Raw genomic sequence first — 22,827 nt, forward strand, 5'->3', positions numbered from 1 at the left:
ATGATACGATGTATCTGGAGGTTGGTGGGGTAGTAGGTGAGGACCAGTGGGGTTCTGTCCTGGTGGTGATTGGAGGGGCGGGGTTCAAGGGCGGAGGTGCGGGAAGTGGAGGAGATGCGGTACAGAGTACCATCGACCACGTTGGAGGGGAAATTGCGGTCTTTGAAGAAGGAGGCCATTTGGGTTGTTCGGTAGTGGAATTGGTCCTCCTGGGAGCAGATGCGGGGGAGACGAAGGAATTGGGAATATGGGATGGTTTTTTTACAGGGGGCAGGGTGGGAGGAGGTGTAATCTAGGTAGCTGTGGGAGTCGGTCGGTTTGGAGTAAATGGCTGTGTTGAGTCGGTCACCCGAGATAGAAATGGAGAGGTCAAGGAAGGGGAGGGAGGATGGTCCATGTAAATTTGAGGTCGGGGTGAAGGTGTTAGTAAAGTGGATGAACCGTTCAACCTCCTCGTGGGAGCATGAGGTAGTGCCAATACAATCATCGATGTAGCGGAGGAAAAGGTGGGGGCTGGTGCCAGTGTAGCTGCGGAAGATGGACTGTTCCACATATCCGATGAAGAGGCAGGCATAGCTGGGGCCCATGCGGGTGCGCATGGCTACTCCTTTGGTTTGGAGGAACTTGAAACTATCTGCCAATGACTTCTCATGTCCCCTCCGGGCTCTTCGTAGCTCTCTCTGTCTTTCCTGGCACCCTAACTGAGCCTTCACATTTCATCCTGACATAATGCTGTGGGTCTGAGTCACATGAAGGCCAGACCAAGTAAGGAGGGCAGATTTACTTCCCTGAAGGACATTCTTGAACAGGATTTTTTAATGACAATCAACAGTGGTTTTATGATTGATTCAGGCTAGCTGTTCTTTAAAGTTCATACTTCACTATCTGTCATGGTAAGATTTGAATCCCTCTGTCCAGAACATTAGCTGGGATTGTGAATTGCATTAATACTGTGACACCATCACCCCACAGAAATGCTGCATTTGGGAATGGATTGCTTCAGTATCTGAGGAATCATGAATGGGGCTAATCATTATGCAAGCATCAGCAAACATCCCCACCTCTGACCTTATGATGGGGAGGGGGGGGGAAGGTCATTAATGAAGCAGCTGAAGATGAATGAGCTGAGGTCACTGAGGAGCTGCTGCAGAGATGTCCTGGAACTGAGATGGCTGACCTCCATAGGAAAGCTGTGTGCCATGCACTGAGTACATTTGACTGAGGGACTTCCTCCCTGCCATCTGATCAGAAATCAACCTCAATGTGTGTCAATAAGTGTTGGTGCAATGAGATCCTTAAGTGGACAAGGGTTTCAGTGGGTGTTTTAAATGAGGAAGCCGTCAATGAGCTTCCTAGCCGAGACTTAATTGGTGAGAAGGTAGTGTGGTCCACACCTACCTGATTAAATGCTCCTTTGCCTCAGGAAGACATTGAATCCTGCCCAGTGTGACTGATAACTCGGGAACTCTAAACATTTTGAGCACCATATTAATAACACCACTGGTGTGTGGGACAATGAATTCTTGAGCCCCAAGACTGGAGTGACTGGACAGTTAGATCACAAGGCAGTGGTGATAGACTGGGCAATGAAGTTATTGAACTTTGAGGTGACTGGACTGAGGATTAAAGGGGATCATTGCAAATTTGAATAATTAGATGACTGAATATCTGGAGAATTTGAGCAATAGATGGACAAGACAATTAAGTAAAGGCATTGTCATTTTAGCAAAGTAATTGCAGTCTAATGTCTCAATACTGGACAACTTTAAAGTATTCTGGAACATTAATGGTAAAGGCCACTGAGCAATTTATGTGCATTCACTTTCAGTTTTATCTCTGAGTAGCACGTTCGCACTCTGACATCTTTCTACCATCTCAGTGAGAGAAAGAGACAGGGTTACAGTAGCTTCGATCAAGTAATTATCACAACTGGTTCAGTTCAGAGAGGGTTGGTTTATTTGGTGTCCTGCAAGTGTGCTATTTAATGCTCAGTTCAATATCGATTTCTTTAGTTGATCACTTTTACCTTTGGTGATGATTTTCAAAGAACCCTCTGTTTAAATTGAGTGTCCCCAAGTTGCGTTAATCCGTTGCTCCACTTCAGCCTCTGTCCGTCATACCAAAAGTAAAAAATAAAACCTTCAATAAAGTCAAACATGTTGAAATGTTTGGAGGTCAGAAAAATTGAGCGTTTGTTTTTTTTTCTCATGCTTGTGACCTTCAGAGGACATCTGTGACGTTCCAGTCACTCTGTGCTCGTTTTAGTGTTGCTGTGATTATGGAAAAAACTCTTGGAGGGGATTATCAGTGACAAACCTCAAAAGAGGGGTGTAATACAGGACATATGAACACTTCTGTCTCCACCATACCTTAAGAACAGCTGTCTCAGTCTTCCCTTGTTCTTAGTATCAACAAACCCAAGTTCTTAAATCGAAGCTCAAGTATCAGATGACAGGTATCAGAAGACAGCAGCAATTAGAACAGCTTGAATCCCAAGGCATTACCTCAAGCCTTGTGGGAGGTTACAAAAGGTGATCAAAAGCTCCGCAAGATTTTAAAGAGTTTCTTAAAGGAGGAGAGAAGTAGAGAGGCTGAGAGGTTTAGCATTTGCAGTCAAGCTCGTTGAAGATGAGACTGTCAATGATGAGGGGAAATGAAGCCACATGACAAGGGGATGCATGAGAGGGTAGACTTAGAAGAATGTAGAGTTCTCAGCTTATATCACTCATGTTGCAAAAGGATGGTGTGACCAGTGTAATTGAGCTCCTTTCAATTAAGAAGCAACAAAAATGGGAGATGGTAATCTGTCTGTTTGAGTCAATTTACTAACTTTAAAAACACCGCTGAAAATATAGACAACCAGTGCTTTCAACATAAGGTCAGTTCAGAGCTTTAGAAAATGATTAGAGAAAAGATATCACAGAAAGACAGGATTCCAGTAGCATTAGAGAATTCTTGATTTAAAAATATTAATTAATTCAAAGGTAAAGGGTTCCTAAGTTGACCTAGGGATCAGTGGACACAGGGAGCACATTGCCAAAGAGCTCACTTCTCCACTCTACGGTTATGTATGACCTGAGTTATGTCAAGGCAGCTGTAAGGTTGGCATTTCCGTTAGCAGGTAAAGTGCTTGGCATGGAGGGGAGTCATCAGTTATACCACATGGCATTTAAAATTCGCAGATGACACTAAAATAGGTGGGAAAATAAGTTACAATGAACAAGATTATCCATATTGGTCAGAGGAATAGAAAGGCAGTTATCATCTAAATGGAGAGAAACTTCAGAGTGCTTCAGCATAGAAGGATCTTGGTGTCCTCTAGCTGAGTTGTTGAAAAGCAGTGTGCAGCTACAGCAGGTAATGGAAGGCAGATGGAAGTCTGGCATTTATTGTTAAAAGCATAGAATGTAAAAGTGAGGAAACATTGTTGCAACTGTACCATATCTGAAGTACTGTGTAGAGTTTGGCCCCTTGACTTGAGGAAGAATGTAGTTGCATTGGAGGCGGTTCAGAGAAGGATCACTCAATGAAATCCAGAGATGAGGACTGTGACTTAGGAGGAGAGACTTTGCAGTTTAGTCCTACACTTCCTTGTAATTGGAAAACTGAGAGGTATATAAGATGTTAAAGGGGATTGACAAAGCTGACAGTGGATGTGATCCCAGGGGATAATCTAGAGCAGGAGATCATCATTTTATGATGAGGAGTGGTAGATTTAAAACGGGGATGAGGAGGAAATGCTTATCTCGTGTATCTGTGGTATTCACTACCCCAGAGTGCAGCTGATTTTGGGATAGTAAATACATTTGGTTTGAGAGGTTGCAGAGAGCTGGCAGGAAAGTGGAATTGAGGCCAAGGTGAGATCAGGCACAATCCTATTGAATGGTGCAGCATGCTCAAGGGCTGAATGGCTTACTGCTGCTCTTAGTTCTTCTGTCCTTCTGTGAATGGCAAACTACTGCCTCCTCAGATTCTGTTTTGGGGAGAGCGGAACAATGCCATCCCTTTCTGCTGCTGAATGGTTCATGCGCTCTGTAACTTGAGGCTATCCAGTGTAATAATGATGAAGGGATGTGACAATGACTGGCGATACCAGGATCATACAGCAAGAGAAGTGTGTTCAGGTTGCTAATGGCAGGTTTGTAGCTCTTACAGCATTTGTAGCACTTCAATGAGAAAGCACAGAGCAGATGTCAGGATTGTTTGTATCCCCACTAGATGGACTTCCAAAACTAACACATTTAAATGTGTCAATAAATGATTCTTAGAAAAGCCTGGGTGAATGACGGCTTCTCAGCAGGATGCCAAACAACTGTCCAAGCTGTTGGTTCAGGAAAAGAATGTCACGTCAGTAAAAGTCGATCCGTTATCTCAGGCAGTGACAACAGTCTATGGAAGACAGGGCAGCTAATGGAAGTGCATCTGAAACCTCAGTGAGGTGTGACGTGGTTTCTGATGTGTTCTGCCTAAGACTTGGTGAAATGAAGCTTCCATCACCTCAAGGGGCTTTCTCTTTCAAGCATTAATGCTGAGTGCTACAAATGTCTCACAGTGGCACGAGGTGTAGAATTAGACCAAATTCCTGTAACAGTGCACAATGCTGCAATACGCTGTCTGGTCTCATCAGAGTAACTTGTGCCTGATACACAAAAGGAATTGGAAAGCTCTGCATTTCCAAAGTGCAGTAACTAGACTTCAAAGCATTTTATATTGGCTGTGAAGAGCTTTGGAATGTCTTGAAATCCTGAAAGGTAAATTCAGTTGGAATTTACCTTTCTTTAAAAACAATCCCCAGTTATGCTAACTTCCAATTAGCCAACTCACTTCTTACTTTCCACCAATTTTCTCCTCTTCACTGTTTTCTCCAAAGGTGTTAATTCCTTCCTGGCATGTAGTTTGGTGGGTACTTGGCCCTGGTGAAAGTCTGAGTCCAACTGATGAGTAGCATATTGCCGGGATGGGGTGTAGGGATGGGGTGTAGATGGGGGAGAAGTGGATCAGTGCCACATCCTTCACACCACATGACTGCATTTGCTGACTGCCCATTATCAAAAGTGTAAGAGACTAGATACTTGCTGATGCCCAAGGAGCTCACTCACAAGCTGTTCACAAAGCCATGTTTCTTATCCCTGTCTCTGGAGGTCAAAATGTGAAGATCTCTCCACTGACCTGAGCAAAGCGTACAATCTGACACTCCTGTGAAGGACCAAGGAAGTGCTACATTGTCCGAGGTGCTCTCTTTCGGATAAGCTGGCAAACCATGTTCTAATTCACCACCTTAGTTGTACTTAGATTCCAGGGCACTGTTGGGAAGAAGGGCAGGGACATCATCCTGGCTCATACCTATCCCTTAAATGCCCTCAAGAAAACACATCATCTCATTATCTCATTGTGAGCAGGACATTGCTAAACATAAGCTGTCTGCCGGGTTTCTTAAATTAAAATAGTGACTACACTTTACAAATTAGCTGTAAAGTGTTTTGGGACATTCTGGGGATTTGATAGGGACTCAATTAAATGCAATATGCTGAGACGATGCTTCCCTTTGTCAGGGAATCTAGAACTAGGGGACATTGTTTAAAAGTTGTGGGTCTCTCATTTGAGGTGGAGATGTGAGGAAATCATTTGTCTAACCGTTTTTTTTATGACTGTGGAATGATCTTGCACAAGGCATCCATGGGGGCTGGCTCACTGAATTTATTCAAGGCTGCGTTAGAGTTTTGATCGACCCAAAGGATGATTGTGGTGTTAGGGATAAAATCCCTGCAGTGTGGAAGCAGGCCATTCAGCCCATTGAGTCGACACCAATCTTCCGAAGACCACCCAGGCCCATCCCATCCCTGTAACCCTACATTTTTCATTGCTAACCCACCCACATGCACCTCCCTTGACATTGTGGGCAATTTAGTATAGCTGATCCACATAACCTGCACATTTGTGGACTGTAGGAGAAAACCGGAACACCTGGAGAAAACTCCTGCAGACATGTGGAGAATGTGCAAACTCCAAACAGACAGTCGAACCAGAGGACACAGCTTAAAAATATGGGGTAGACCATTTAGGACAGAGATGAGGAGAAACTTCTTCACCCAGAGAGTGGTGGCTGTGTGGAATGCCCTGTCCCAGAGGGCAGTGGAGGCCCAGTCTCTGGATTCGTTTAAGAAAGAGTTGGATAGAGCTCTCAAGGATAGTGAAATCAAGGGTTGTGGAGATAAGGCAGGAACAGGAACACTGATTAAGGATGATCAGCCATGATCATATTGAATGGTGGTGCAGGCTCGAAGGACAGAATGGCCTACTCCTGCACCTATAGTCTATTGTCGCCCGAGGCTGGAATCAAACTTGGGTCCCTGGCACAATGAGGCAGCAGGGCTAACCACTGAGCACCGTGCCACCCGAATGATGGTCGAGTAGGTTTTATGGGAGAGATGGTCTTTTCCTGGTCCTGATTTTTGTGATCTAATGTTCTTGTGAATGAGATTCTTTGTAGTCAGCAAATCCTCAGTAAGTCCAATGTAATCATCAGGTCTTGACACCATGTAAACTCAGACTAATTCCCTCAGCACTCATTGGAGGGTAACAGCTTGGGGGATCATAGACTGTGGGAATTACTGGCCGATGGATTGAAACAGAATATATCTATTGAGCTCCTCAAACTGATTCCATGGTTTAATCAGATTATAGCTGCTCTGAAACCTACCTCCATGTACAATCTGTGAGTAGAATCCTCAAAGGGTTACAGCTTAGAAAGAGGCTATTTGACCAGTCAAGCTTGTGCTAGCTCTCAGCAAGAGCAGTTCACGAACCCTAGTTCCCCAATCTTTCCCCATATTCATGAAAACATTTTCTCTTCAGGTACTTATCCAGTTCCTTGATTAAAGCTTCACAAAGCACCAACCTTCCGTACTGGTCACTCCAGAACGTGATCAGAACTTTGCTTTTGCTTCTTTCACTGATCAGTTCAATTCTGTAGTGTTTGGTTCTTGATCTTTGCACCAATAGGAACTGGTTCTTTAACTACAATGTCCAGGCCTCACATGACTTTGAACAATTCCCTTGAATCTCTGAGGAGAACAACCTCAGCTTCTCCAATCTAACCAAGTACCGTAACCGAAAAACCTATTCCTGGAATCATGCTCCGAAATCATTTCTAAATTCTCTAGAAAGCCTTCACATCCTTCCAAAAGCTCAATTCTCTGAATCGGACACACTAGATTAGATTCCCTACAGTGTGGAAACAGGCCCTTCAGCCCAACAAGTCCACACCAACCCTCCGAAGAGCAACCCACCCAGACCCATTCCTCTACATTCACCCCTGACTAATGCACCTAACACTACAGGCAATTTAGCATGGCCAATTCACCTAACCTGCACATCTTTGGACTGTGGGAGGAAACCAGAGCACCCGGAGGAAACCCATGCAGATGCGGGGAGTATGTGCAAACTCCACACAGACAGTTGCCCGAGGCGGGAATTGAACCCAGGTCCCTGGCGCTGTGAGGCAGCAGTGCTAACCACCGAGCCACTGTGCCGCCCCAACTACTCCAGTATTGTCCAAAAGATTCATTATGACGTCCTTACATTTGTACACTTTGCCTCTAGCTAAAAAGCCCAGGATCCCATATGTCTTTTCAATCACTTCCAACCTGTTCTTCTACCTTAAATGCTTTGTGCAGAAAGGGTGTTCGGTTCCTGCACCTCTTTTTGGTCCTCTTACATTTTGGATTATATTATCATTCCTCATTCTTCCTACTGAAATCTTCAGTTTGCAATTTATGTGACTTGTTGAAGTCTATCACATATCTCCCCACAGTTCACCCTACGTCAAAGTTTTGTGTCATTTACAAATTTTAGATTGTCAAAGTCATCAATATATAATTAAGAAATGCAGTGATCTTCACACTGACCCTTGGAAAATTTGCCTTTGCATCATACCCTTTAATATCTTGTTACAAAAAAACCTTCAATCCCAAATTTAATAACTGATCCCACATCACTTAACATTAACAGAAAATAATTCCAAACATTTTTAGTTCTTCTTCATTTAATTTCTGAATGAATTGGCTCTTTTTGATTTGCACTACCGTTATTCCTAGACTTCCCAAACAAACAGTCCCCCTTGGTCTACTTTATTTGATTCTCTTAATACCTTGAGAATTTTGGTCAAATGGCCCCCACTTAACCTTCTAAATTCCTGTGAATATGATCTTTATTTGTGAAATCACTCCTCCTCATTTAACCCTTGAAATGTTTGTGCCATTGCAGAAGTAGGTTAGATTGGACTTAGATTTGCACTCCCTCCAAAGCAAATATACCCATTCTCAGATGATGTTTTTATGTATTCTTTCGGATGCGGCCATTGCTGCCTGGCCAGCATTTATTGCCTGTCCCGAGTAGCCTTTGAGAAAGTGGTGGTGAACTGTTTTCTTGAACACTTGCAATCCATGTGCTGTGGGTAGACCTGCAGTAACTCTAGGTGTGGTCTACCCAGGGCTTCATGTCTCTAAGGCATGACCTCTAACCCCTTGTATTTTAGTTCTTTGATTGAAATGCTGGAATTCCATTTGCAGTTATGATTATTTTCTTGACAGGTTCTTGTCATTTTTATGATCTATGCATCTGGACCTCCAAGTCTCTTGGACCTCTGCTGTTTTGCTATTAATAAAGCACCCAGTTTTGTCCTTTTTAGGTTGAAAATGGGTTCTCACATTTGACTACGTTGGAATGAATTTGACACAGTTTTACCCGCTCACTTAATCTATCAGTACCTCTGAGCATCTACACTGCTTGTAATGTTAGCTTTCTCTGTCACCTATCAACAAATTTGGATAAATGGCCCACTATCCCATTATCCAAGTCATTAGTAAGTACAGTGAATGAATATGGCACGAACACACATCCCCTAGTCACATCCTTGCAATGAGATTGTCTGCACATTACTCTTACTGTGTGTCTCCTGACACTCAGTAATTTCCTAACCGGGTCAATAATTTGTCTTCGGTTCCATCAGCTTCAACTACAGCTTTTACGAGGGACTTTGTCAAGTGCCCTCTGCAAGTCTATATGACTGTCGGTCCATAGGATTGTTGACTGCTATCTCATCAAGTCTTTGATTCAAATTTAAAGTATTTGAAAGCTGTGCACACTTAAATCCTTAATTTGCAAACATATAATCAGATTCAAAGAAATGGAGAATATTCAAATAAATGCGTCGCGAGCAATGAATGGTACTCCATTAAAGGAAACAAGCATCCAAATGAATGTTTTGCGCTGACATACCCGACTGAAATGAAATGGAGCAGGTGAACCCCTTTTGAGTACAAAAAGTCCTTTAAAACTGGCACTTTTGTTAACCAGTAAGTGATTTTTCAGTTCACTTTTATTGTAAAAGCCACCTCCTGACCACTCGCTGCTTTAGCCACCTCTTCAAAAATATCAGTGGTGTTTGTCAGGCATGACCTACCTTTACAAATCCATACTGGCTCTTCATGAATGAGTGAAAATTTTCAAAGTGTTCAGTCACCCCTCTCCTCATTTATAGACACTAGTAATTTCCTGACATCAGATGTTAAGTTAGCTGGTCAATAATTCTCTGTCTTCCCTCTTCTTTTTTTACTTAACTGCCGCACACAATTTTCCAATTGAAAGGAGCAGTTTGTATCGAGAGAATTTTGGAAGGTTATAGTTAGGACATCTGCTATATTCTCAGCTATTTGTTTTACAATCCTGGAATGGGAACTGTCTAGTGCTGGGGATTTGCACTATTACTTTTTAAAAATCTCTTTAAGGTTAATTTTGGTGAGTCTTTGTCCCTGATTCACTAATAATTTCTTGTTCAATTTACCAAACACTGATCTCTTCTTCTAATGAAAATACTGGCATAAAGTCATGTTTCAGTATCTCTAGTATTTCCGTATTTTTATTGATCATATCCCCATTATCTGTTTTCAGAGCTGTCTATTTAGCAAAAACAATGACCCCCTGACCCCATTCTAATGTAGAGTCAAAGAGAGTCACCCTTCAGTCCAACTTGACCAGGGCGACCAGATATCCTAAATTAATCTTGTCCCATTTGGCAGCACTTGGCCCATATCGCTCTAAGCCCTTCCCATTCATATACCCATCCAGATGTCTTTTAAATGTTGTAATTGTGCCAGCCTCCACCACTTCCTCTGGCAGTTCATTCCATACATGCACCTCACTGTGTGAAAACGTTGCCCCTTTTAAATTGTTTCCCTTGCTTCAGTTTTGGACTCCCCTACTCTGAGGAAAAGACCTGGACTATTCACCCTATCCATGCCCCTCATGATTTTATAAACTTGTACAAGGTTACCCCTCCGCCTCCAACGTTCCAGGGAAAACAGCCCCAGCCTGATCAGCATCTTCTTACAGCTCAAACCCTCCAACCCTGGCAACATCCTTGTAAATCTTTTCTGAAGCCTTGCAAGTTTCACAACACCTTTCCACCTTTCCCGTAGCAAGGGGACCAGAATTGAATACCGTGTTCCAACAGTAGCCTAACCAGTGTCCTGTACAGCTGCTACATAACCTCATAACTCCCACACTCAATACACTGACCACAGTTATACATTATTTACAGAGTGATCCATTTGATGGTGACCAGAGAAGGTAGATGTGGCTCACAGGTTCGGCCTATTCTCACATAATTGAGCTCAGGCAAGAGGCAAATATAGCAATTAAGTCTTTTCCTCTTCATTCAAACATTAGAACAGTGGCCTGCAAGTTCCACCAGTTCTAAAGTGAACAAATGTACTAGATTGATAGCCAGCAGTTAAACTGTCTGAAGACATTGTGGAATAAAATTAGGAAGGGTCAGGACATGCAAAACAGGCTGTAGTATCAATTGACTGTTAATCACTCCTCACCACTGCATTTAAATCCATGACCTCCACCACCTGGCAAACAAATGGAAACACTTGCACATTCCTCCTCAAGGAGGACGTCATCCTGACTTGGAACTCTTTCACTCGCTATTCTTTCACTGTCCCTGGATTAGAATCCAGCACCCTTCATCCCTAAAAGCATCTTGGGTGTATCCATTCCCCTTGGACTGCCACATTTCAAGAAGGCAGCTCTCCCCATCTTAAGGGCAGTTAAGATGGTAAACAATAAATGCTGGCCCAGCCAGCAACACCAACAAAGTACCAAAAAACCCACTCCATAATCAATTTCATTGATTCCATGTATTTAGTGTCATGGCTGCGCAGGCGAGATTTACCCTCATGAAGTTTAAAGTGTAAGAATGGGAGGAATTGGTTGTAAGTTCTATCAGTGAGGAATGAACAGCAGAGTAACAACCTGAGATGCTCTAGCCATTATCATGTTGCCAACTGTATAATTCCCACGTCTCCACTAAATCCTCAGTCCTAATAATGCAAAGCTCTTCCAGTTCCATGCTGCAGTTGCTATGACATTTTAATCAAGTTTTCCATGGTTGTATTCATTTTGGACCAGAAAAGACTTCAGTGCTGTCCATTTCTGTAGATTCTGAGCATTGTATGTTTGTATGTAGAGCAATGCTCTCAATTTTAATCACAGGATGGTTCTTACAAGGCAGGTCAGGGAATGAACGTGTATTTTTCTTGTAATTTAAACATCTCTTCTTTGGATCTAATACTATCCATAATTTATTTGTAAGCCAAGGTCAAGCCGCCTTTCCTCCTTGTACCAGACTAGATGAATAAATGTTATTACCACTCTTTCTTTCAAAATATTAGCCATTGCCTCTACACTGTCAACCCCTTTAGTAAAATTCCCCAATCCATCCTTCTGAATTGGCAGCAGTGTTTCATCGATACTTCATTTTCATTGGAACCTCACCCAGCCCTACAACCCTTGGAGATCTTTCTGCTGCTCCAATTCCTGTCACTTGCGCATCTCCACTTGCCATCACCACACTGCGACGTTCATGCCTTCAGTTTATGAGGTTCCAAGATCTGGAGTTCCCTCATGACACGTATATTTTAAAAAAGGAACAAGTTTATGCTGTTTATGCCAATCCTCTAGGCATGTTGATATATTAAACCAACAGCCTGGACTCATCTTATGAAGTAAACAAATATGTAGTACTCTATCAGATGCCCTCTGAAAATCCAAACATATGGCATCCACAGATTTCCCTTCATCTATCCTACTTGTTACATACTCAAACAGTCTACTAAATTTGTTAGGCATGATTTCTCCTTCATGAGCCATACTCTAATCATATTATATATTTCTAAATGCTGTTATTACATCCTCTATAACAGACTCTAACATATTTCCAAAAACAAAGGTTAACCTAACTGGCCTATAGTTATCTGTTTATTTTGTCTCATTTCCTTTCTGAGTAATACTGTTACATTGACAATTTTCAATCCTTCTCCTAAGGATTCCTGAAAGATTGCTACCAGTGCATCCACTACTTCTGTAGTTACTTCCCTGACTATCTTTAATAATTTGGTTCTCTCCAGCAGGTCATTTATTTACATTGTGAACAGCTGAAACTAAGCACTGATCCCGACGGTACGTCATGAGTGCTGCTAGGAAAAAGACCCATTTATTCCCACTCTCCGTTTCCTGTCTGTCCATCAAAATTACACTCCACCTTCAACCCACGTGTTTTAACTTTGGCCACTCACCTCTCCTGAGGGATCAAAAGAATTTTTGAAATCCAAATACATTAGATCCACTAGGTCTCTCCTATCCATTCTACTAGTTACAGCCTCAAAAACTCCAGTAAACTTGTGTAGCAATATTACCCTTTCATGAAGCCATGCTGGCTTTGTCCAACCCTACTAATGCCTTCCAAGTGTTCTGTTATCATATCTTTTATAATGGACTCTAGCATTTTCCCCACTACTGATGTTCGGTTAATTGGTCTGTAATTCTCTGAGTTTATTTCCATCCTTTTTTAAATAGTGGGGTGAGATTTGCCACCCACTAATCTATGGGAACTACTCCAGAGTCCAAAGGACTTTGGAAGATGATCATAAATGCACCCAATATTTCCAGGATAATTTCCTTCAGTATTCTAGCATGCAGACCCTAGGGATGTCTCAGATTTAACCCCATTAATAACCTAGCACCATTTCGTGCTAATAGTGATTTCCTTCAATTCTTCCCTCTCACTGGATCCTTGGATCCTGAATATTTTTGGGAGGTTTTTTTCTACCCTCTTTTGTGAAGACAGAACCAAAGTTTATGTTGAATCCTTCTGCCATTTCTGTGTTCCTCAGCATAATTTTCTTCTGACCGTAAGGGACCTACATTTGCCTTTGCTAACCTTTTTGTGTTCACATACTTACAGAAGCTTTTACAGTCAGTTCCTAGGTTCCTTTCCATCTTACTCTCATATTCTATTTTCCCCCCTTGATCAAACATTTTGTCTTCATTTACTGAATTCTTAAATTCTCCCAAACCTCAGACTTGCTCCTTTTTCCAGCTATTTTATAGCCTCCTCTTTGAATCTAACACTATCCATAATTTAATTGTAAGCCATGGTTGAGACACCTTTCCTCTTTTATTTTTGTACCAGTTAAGATGAATAAATGTTGGTATTTCTGCACGTTTTTAAAAATATTAGCCATTGCCTATTCACTGATGTTGCCAGGGTTGGAGGATTTGAGCTATAGGGAGAGGCGGGGGCTGTTTTCACTGGAGCTGCGGCGGCTGAGAGGTGACCTTATAGAGGTTTACAAAATTATGAGGGACATGGATACAGTGAATAGGCAAAGACCCCTGGGGTTGGGGAGTCCAGAACTAGAGGGCATAGGTTTAGGGTGAGAGGGGAAAGATATAAAAGAGACCTATGAGACAACTTTTTCACGCAGAGGTTGGTACGTGTATGGAATGAGCTGCCAGAGGAAGTGGTGGAGGCTGGTACAATTACAATATTTAAGAGGCATTTGGATGGGTATATGAATAGGAAGGGTTTGGAGGGATATGGACCGGGTGCTGGCAGGTGGGACTAGATTGGGTTGGGATATCTGGTCGACATGGGCGGGTTGGACCGAAGGGTCTGTTTCCGTGCTGTACATCTCTATAACTCTATGACACTGTCAACCTCTTTAATAAGATTCACCAATCCATTCTTGCCAATTGTCATTTCATAGTCTCAGAGTTAACTTCTCTGTAATCACATATAGAGATATAGAAACAGAAGCTGGTGTATGCCATTCAGTCCTTCAAGCCTACTCCACCAAACAATATGAGCATGGCTCATCCTTTATTTTGATGCAATATTACCATTTTCTCCCCATACCCTTTAATGCCTCCAAAATCAAAAACATATCTCTTTCTTAATGATATTCAATTGGTCTAAATTAGAACCATTTGCATCTGTTTCTGCTAATTCATTTACCTTATTGCAAATGCTCAGTGCACAGGACAGAAAGCTTTCAGACCATTTTAACCTTGCTATACTTCTTAGCTTTATTTGATTACTTAAAAAAAATACGAGTAAGCCCTTCTGAAAATATATAAAAAGGAGTGTCAGATAGTGACCCTGGCCCCTTGGAGGAATTAGTAATGGAAACAAAGAAATAAAAGAAATAGTGGGTGGCACGGTGGTTAGCACTGCTGCCTCACAGCGCCAGAGACCCGGGTTCATTTCCCGCCTCAGGCGACTGACTGTGTGGAGTTTGCACGTTCTCCCCGTGTCGGCGTGGGTTTCCTCCGGGTGCTCCGGTTTCCTCCCACAGTCCAAAGATGTGCAGGTCAGGTGAATTGGCCATGCTAAATTGCCCGTAGTGTTAGGTAGGGGGTAAATGCAGGGGTATGGTAACTATAGGCCAGTTAGGTTAACCTTTGTTTTTGGAAATATGTTAGAGTCTGTTATAGAGGATGTAATAACAGCATTTAGAAATATATAATATGATTAGAGTATGGCTCATGAAGGAGAAATCATGCCTAACAAATTTAGTAGACTGTTTGAGTATGTAACAAGTAGGATAGATGAAGGGAAATCTGTGGATGCCATATGTTTGGATTTTCAGAGGGCATCTGATAGAGTACTACATATTTGTTTACTTCATAAGATGAGTCCAGGCTGTTGGTTTAATATATCAACATGCCTAGAGGATTGGCTAACTAATAGAAAACAGAGTTGTGATAAGGGGTGGATTATCAGGATGGCAACCTGTAACTACTGGAGTCCCAAGAAGATCAATGAATGTAACCCAGTTACATTCATGAGTTGGGTGAAGAAAGTGAATGTGTGAGAGCCAAATTTGTGGACGACACAAAAATATATGGGAAGACAAATGGCGAGGAATGTACAAAGAATCTGCAGAGGGATATGGACATGTTATGTGAGTGGGTAAAAACTTGGCAAATGCAGTATGATGTGGGGAAACACAAGGTTTTGGCAGGAAAATAGAGAAGCTGAATATTATTTAATTTAGAAAGACTTCAGAAAGCTAGAGAAAAGAGAGATTTGGGAGTCTTTGTACATGAATCACAAAAAACTAGCATCCAACTTCAGCAGATGATGATGAAGAAAAATGGTATGTTGGCTGTTATTTCAAATGGAATGGAGTGTAAACGTACAGTCAGTTCTGCTGTAAGGTGCATTTCTTCCATGCAAATTGGCCGTGAAGCAATTAAAGGATTCAGACCATTATTTGTAAAAGGCAAAATTTCCTTACCTGTACTGGCTATAAAGTGATCCCAGTCCCATACATTTTTCGATCATTGGAATCTCTTCCGGGGTAGAAATGACCTGTACAAGAAGGATGGGGACTAATAGACTGGCAGGGAGATTTGTTAGAGCTGCTTGGGAGGATTTAAACTAGGAAGGTGGTGGGGGTGGGACCCAGGGAGAGAGTGAGGAAAGAGATCAATCTGAGACTGGTACAGTTGGGAAATGCAGCAAGTCAAACCGTCAGGGCAGGCAAAGCAGAGAACCAAGTAGGACTGATAAATTAAACTGCATTTATTTCAATGCAAGAGGCCTAACAGGGAAGGCAGATGGACTCAGGGTATGGTTAGGAACATGGGACTGGGATATTATAGCAGTTACAGAAACATGGCTCAGGGATGGACAGTATTGACAACTTAATGTTCCAGGATACAAATGCTACAGGAAGGACAGAAAGGGAGGCAAGAGAGGAGGTGGGAGGTGGAGTTTTTGATAAGAGATAGCATTACAGCTGTATTGAGAGAGGATATTCCCAGCAATACATCTAGGGAAGTTATTTGGGTGAAACTGCGAAATAAGAAAGGGATGATCACTTTATTGGGATTATATTATACGCCCCTTAACAGTCAGCCGGAAATTGAGAAACAAATTTGTAAGGAGATCTCAGTTATTTGTAAGAATAATAGTGTGGTTATGGTCAGGAATTTTAACTTTCCAAACATCGACTGGGACTGCCATAGTGTTAAGGGTTTAGACGGAGAGGAATTTGTTAAGTGTGTACAAGACAATTTTCTGGTTCAGTATGTGGATGTACCTACTAGAGAAGGTGCAAAACTTGACCTACTCTTGGGAAATAAGGCAGGGCAGGTGACTGAGGAGTCAGTGGGGGAGCACTTTGGGGCCAGCGACCATAATTCTATTAGTTTTAAAATAGTGATGGAAAAGGATAGACCAGATCTAAAAGTTGAAGTTCTAAATTGGAGGAAGGCTAATTTTGACGGTACTAGAAAAGAATTTTCAAAAGCTGATTGGGGCAGATGTTCGCAGGTAAAGGGACGGCTAGAAAATGGGAAGCCTTCATAAATGAGATACTGAGAGTCAGAGACAGTATATTCCTGTCAAGGTGAAAGGAAAGGTTGGTAGGTATAGAGAATGCTGGATGACTAAAGAAATTGAGGGTTTGTTTAACAAAAAGAAGGAAGCATATGTCAGGTATGGACAAGATAGATTGAATAAATCCTTAGGAGAGGTATACTTAAGAGGGAAATCAGGAGGGCAAAAAGGGGACATGAGATAGCTTTGGCACATAGAATTGAGGAGAACCCAAAGGGTTTTTACAAATACATTAAGGACAAAAGGGTAATGAGGGAGAGAATAGGGCCCCTCAAAGATCAGCAAGGCGGCCTCTGTGTGCAGCCACAGAAGATGGGGGAGACACTAAATGAGTGTTTACTATGGAAAAGGGCATGGAAGATATAGAATGTAGGGAAATAGATAGTGACATCTTGAAAACTGTCCATATTACAGAGGAGGAAGTGCTAGATGTCTGGAAACATAAAAGTGGATAAATCCCCAGGACCTGATCAGGTGTACCCTAGAACTCTGTGGGCAGATAGGGAAGTGATTGCTGGTCCCCTTGCTGAGATATTTGTATCATCGATAGTCACAGGTGAGGTGTTGGAAGACTGGAGATTGGCTAACGTGGTGCCACTATTTAAGAAAGGAGCTAAGGACAAGCCAGGGAACTATAGACCGATGAGCCTGATGCTGGTGGTGGGCAAGATTTTGAAGGGAATCCTGAGGGACAGGATGTACATGTATTTGGAAAGGCAAGGACTGATTAGGGATAGTCAACATGGCTTTGTGCATGGGAAATCATGTCTCACAAACTTGATTGAGTTTTTTTGAATAAGTAACAAAGAGGATTGATGAGGGCAGAGTGGTAGATGTGATCTATATGGACTTCAGTAAGGTGTTTGACAAGGTTCCCCATGGGAGACTGGTTCGCAAGGTTAGATCTAATGGAACACAGGGAGAACTAGCCATTTGGATGTAAATGGTGGTGGAGGGTTATTTTTCAGACTGGAGGTCTGTGACCAGTGGAGTGCGGCAAGGATCGGTGCTGGGTCCTCTACGTTTTGTTATTTACATAAATGATTTGAATGTGAACATAACAGGTATGGTTAGTAAGTTTGCAGATGACACCAAAATTGGAGGTGTAGTGGACAGCGAAGAAGGTTACCTCAGATTACAACAGAATCTTGATCAGATGGGCCAATGGGCTGAGAACTGGCAGATGGACTTTAATTTAGATAAATGCATTTGGAAAAACAAATCTTAGCTGGACTTATACACTTAATGGTAAGGCCCTAGGGAGTGTTGATAAACAAAGAGACCTTAGAGTGCAGGTTCATAGCTCCTTGAAAGTGGAGTCGCAGGTAGATAGGATAGTGAAGGTGTTTGGTATGCTTTCCTTTATTGGTCAGAGTATTGAGTACAGGAGTTGGGAGGTCATGTTGCGACTGTACAGGACATTGGTTAGGCCACTGTTGGAATATTGCATGCAATTCTGGTCTCCTTCCTTTCGGAAAAATGTTGTTAAACGTGGAAGACTTCAGAAGAGATTTACAAGGGTGTTGGAGGATTTGAGCTGTAGGGAGAGTTTGAATAGGCTAGGGCTGTTTTCCCTGGAGCATTGAAGGCTGAAAGGTGACCTTATAGAGGTTTGTAAAATTACAAGGGGCATGGATAGAATAAATAGACAAAGTTTCTTCCCTGGTGTGGGGGATTCCAGAACTGGAGGGCATAGGTTTAGGGTGAGAGGGGAAAGATATAAAAGGGACCCAAGGGGCAACCTTTTCATGTAGAGGGTGGTACATGTATGGAATGGGCTGCCAGAGGAAGTGGTGGAGGCTGGTACAATTGCAACATTTAAAAGGCATCTGAATGGATATCTGAATAGGAAGGGTTTGGAGGGTTATGGGCCGGGTGCTGGTAAGTGGGACCAGATTAGGTTAGGATATCTGGTTGGCATGGACGGGTTGGATTGGAGGTTCTGTTTCCGTGCTGTACATGTCTTTGACTCAATGACTCTTAAATGGTTCTGCAATTATGCAATTTTCTTATAACGCAGGATCGCACAGGAACAGAACAATGGCATTGGATCAGAGCAGATTGTAGACAGATTTTGCTAAAATTATCTAAGTCAGTAGTCAGACCACAGCTGGAATACTGTGAGCAATTTTTATCTAATGAAAGATATACTGGCATTGGAGGCAGTCCAGAGGAGATTCACTCAGCTGATACCAGATATGGAGGGACTCTCTTATAAGGAGATGTTGAATACATTGGGCTGTACTCATTGGAAGATTGAAGAATAAGAGGTGACCTTATTAAAATATATAAGGTTCTCAGAGGACATGGCAGGTTAGATCATTGAATCCCTACAGTGTGGAAACAGGCCATTTGGCCTAACAAGTCCACACTGACCCTCTGAAGAGTAACCCACTCAGACCCATTCCCCTACCTTATTACTCTACGTTTCCCCTGACTAATGCACCCAGCCTATACATCCCTGAACACTATGGGGCAACTTAACATGGCCAATTCACCTAACCTGCACATCCTTGGACTGTGGGAGGAAACCGGAGCACCCAGAGGGAACCCATGCAGACACGGGGAGAATGTGCAAACTCCACACAGACAGTTGCCTGAGCTGGAATTGAACCCAGGTCCCTGGCGCTGTAAGGCAGCAGTGCTAACCACTGAACCACCGTGCTGGAATGCATTTCTTCACAGTGGAAATCCAGAATTCCCTGCCCTCGATTGAGTTTTGTTCAAAAAAGTATCCAGGATTATGGCTGAGTGATTGCATTGCAGATACAAATCAGCTAATGGCTAATTGAAGCTGACTCCAAGAAGCTGACAGCTTCCTCCCATTCTCCTTTGACGATCTTCCTTCGAGCTTCTTTGAGCCAAGTCTGCTGCATGAAGTTTTATGAATCAACCACCCACACCTGTCTTTGTCTGTCTGTCTCTCTCTCTGTCTGTCTCTCGCTCTCTCTCTCTCTCTCTCTCTGTCTCTCTCTAACACACACACACAGAGTTGATCTCACTGTTTCCCTTTTGTCACACAGAATCAGTTTGTATACCGCGATGGGCTGTTCGGACCAGAGGAAGGGATATCCCTGCACAGCCGGCCACCCACCTGTGCCAGTTCTGCTACGTTGGAGGACCAGGGTGCTGCCTCATCACTGGAGGTCTTCGACGATGCCTGTTGCAACGGGACACTGAGGAAACAAGCGCCACGCCCGAGGGAGGACAGTGCCACCCAGCGATACAGCGCAGACCCCACGGTCTTCCTGTCGGAACATGGGCAGAGGGGTGAGCTGGACGAGGATGGCTACATGACTCCCATTCAGGACAAAAAGTCAAAAGGCAAGTTCAGCAGTATGGGGAGGGAGGGGAAGAGAGAAGCCATTGAAGATGAGGAGCACTGTGCCAGCCAGTGATGTGAAGACGGCACTGGACATACAGCAGGGTCTATTTCAATAAAGTTTCTGCTGAGCCCAATGGCAGATCACGTAATGAAATAAAAGCAAATTCCTGGCTTGTTAACCCAGAACAAAATGTCTGGAGTGTGGTTCAATAATACAAATAGGAAGGGTAAGACTTATCTGAGTCAACTGCAGGTGTAATTGATGGGGGAAGAGCCCCATTGTCTCTCTTGTGATCAGGAATAGCTGTTCCATTGTCTTTTCCAATACTTAATCTCCAGTACAGAAGAATGCATATCACATGACTATTTTATGGGGTTGCTACATGGAAATAAAATATCACATTTTCTAGATTAACTGCGCTTCAACCATAGTGTGGTACTTTGGGTGTTTCAGGGCAGATATCCAAACTATCTTCCTTCAGACTGCAGTCATTGAGCAACAGTTCCAATTTTACTGAGGGCAACCTAAAACTCAGACAAGGAAAACATTCCTAACAAAGGACGGTCAGATCGAACAAACAGAGTCACTCCTGAATGTGGAGTGGACGTAACCAGGTAACTAGCATGTCCCTCCGCAAATCAATCCTGCAAACTGAAAGACTTTATGCTGTCTTTGCACTGTCTCTCACGCGCACCACACAATGGGAGAGTAAAATATTCATGCTATTTTTATACTGTCACACACATACGAACAGCGATGCCATGTTTACACTGTCTTGCACTCACTGGGTTGGATTCAATTGCTTACAAATTATCTTGGATATCTTCCCCGCCACGTGACGACCCATCTCCAAAATCGTGGAATGCTGCGTGCTTGTGAGGATTGGCACGCTGCCTTCCATTTTGAAGTGAGTAATGAATGAACCGTTGAGCTTGTTAACATCCCGTCATCTTTGAGTTGTTGAGGCCTTTTGCCCTTCCGTGCATCTGCTGTTAGACACTCTGAGAGGGGCACCAACCATGAAGTGATAGGCAAAGACAAAGCAGACCTGCTGACAAACCCATTGGCAGAAAGCTGCAGCAGGTTCTGGGGAAAGTGGCACTGTCTGTTCTATTGAGAGCAATAGACATTTGAAGTTGTATCGGAGAGTGATTTTCTGCTTATCGTTTTGTGTAAAATTCAGCCCCTACCATGTGAGAGAGCACCACCACTGTGTTTACGGCACCTGTCTCAGTGTGTGTGCCAATGCTCCCTCTGTGTTTTACTGTCTTCATAGTGCTATACAAATGCACGTCTTTGTGGTTCTGTGATTAATTCTGTGCCCAAGGCTTAGTCAGAAATAGATGGGTACCAAGGAGATGAAGCAGGAACAGTATGTTTACAAGAGTAGTGCACTGACACCACACAGATATGTGAATTCTGACACTCTGAACCTTTTTGCAGGGGTTAGTGAGCGAGTGAGTACAACCCAGGAGGAGCGAACACTTGCCAGACCATCCAAGGCAGAAGCGAAGGTCAAACTATCACGTGCAGGTCAGAAACCTCCTCTGAAAAAAATGTTATACTTTGCAATTTGTCATGTGTCTTTTCTGTTTTAGCCTGAAGTTCTGTAGACTCCAGGACTCGTTATTCAACAATGCAGAGCTTCCAAAAATAAGTGACAATAGCAGCCAGTTTCACACCAGTTTTGTTCATTACTGAGGCAGTAACCTGAAAAGGTTCAGGGCTAGGAATTTACAGATCATTAAAAGTATCCACAGAGGTTAACAGAGCCGTACAAAATGCAATGCTGTCAAGCTGATTGCTCAAGAGAAGTTCTGGTAAACGTATGGAGAAAGTACGTTCAGCTAAGACCTCCATTTTAATAAAATGATACTGTGGGAATTGCATTAAAGGTTTACAAGACCAAGACTGAAAATGAGGGATTCTAACAACCAGGTATGACTGAACAGGCTTTCCGATAGAAAAAGTCGATACGAGGTCTGGTGAAGGAATAATAATCAAATGAAATGGTAATAATGTATGAATTTTAGACTCCAGTAATATTTCTGTAAATGGATAAAGATCAAACATATGTGGTACAACTGGAGTTGGGGAGGTGATAGAGTGCCAATTCCTTTCAAGTCCCCTCCTGTACTGATCGCAACAAATATTCAATTTAACTGAGTTGATGATAAGGGCAATTTGAACGGTCAGAGATGATATATTTAGTTTCATATTGGAAACAAGACAGTCAGGTTTCTTTAGTTGACAAAAACTAACTAGTTTACCACAAATAAAACTTACTTAGATAGTCCTGCAGAGATTATTGACAGAGAAAGATTTAGATTGTGCACAGCACAGCAAGGGGACATTTGGCTCATTATGTCAGTGTTGGTCAACAAAGATCTGACTGCACTAAGGTTACTTTTTAACTCCTGGTCCATAACCTCAGAGGCTCCGGTGAAACAAATGAATATCTAAATGCTGCTCAAATGTTACAAGAGTTTCTGACTCAACTACACTTTGATCAAAATATTCGCAGCTGATGCAATAATTTGTTAAGTAGTGAATAGTGAGAAGGGTATAAACTGCAGGAGGATATCAACAGACTGGTCAACTGAGCAAAGTGGCATCAACTGGAAAGGTGTGAGAGAATGAACTGGGAAGACCTAACAAGTCAAGACATAAAAGGACAAAACAGAAGGACAGCACGGGAACAGGCCCTTCGGCCCTCCAAGCTTGTGCCCATCATCATGCCCTAACTAA

The 22,827-nt window shown here is 42.7% G+C and overlaps 1 protein-coding gene across 1 annotated transcript in view; it reads left to right on the forward strand.

Moving 5' to 3' along the window:
- LOC122551916 (receptor tyrosine-protein kinase erbB-4-like) overlaps positions 1-22,827 on the forward strand; it is a 958,043-nt gene that overhangs the window by 926,427 nt on the left and 8,789 nt on the right. The window contains exons 26-27 of the mRNA XM_043694485.1: positions 19,777-20,077; positions 21,523-21,612. Of these exons, the coding sequence (XP_043550420.1) occupies positions 19,777-20,077; positions 21,523-21,612 (391 nt within the window). The remainder of the gene's footprint in view (positions 1-19,776; positions 20,078-21,522; positions 21,613-22,827) is intronic.

This window comes from Chiloscyllium plagiosum, chromosome 7 (genome assembly GCF_004010195.1).
Source record: "Chiloscyllium plagiosum isolate BGI_BamShark_2017 chromosome 7, ASM401019v2, whole genome shotgun sequence".
Taxonomy (NCBI): Eukaryota; Metazoa; Chordata; class Chondrichthyes; order Orectolobiformes; family Hemiscylliidae; genus Chiloscyllium; species Chiloscyllium plagiosum.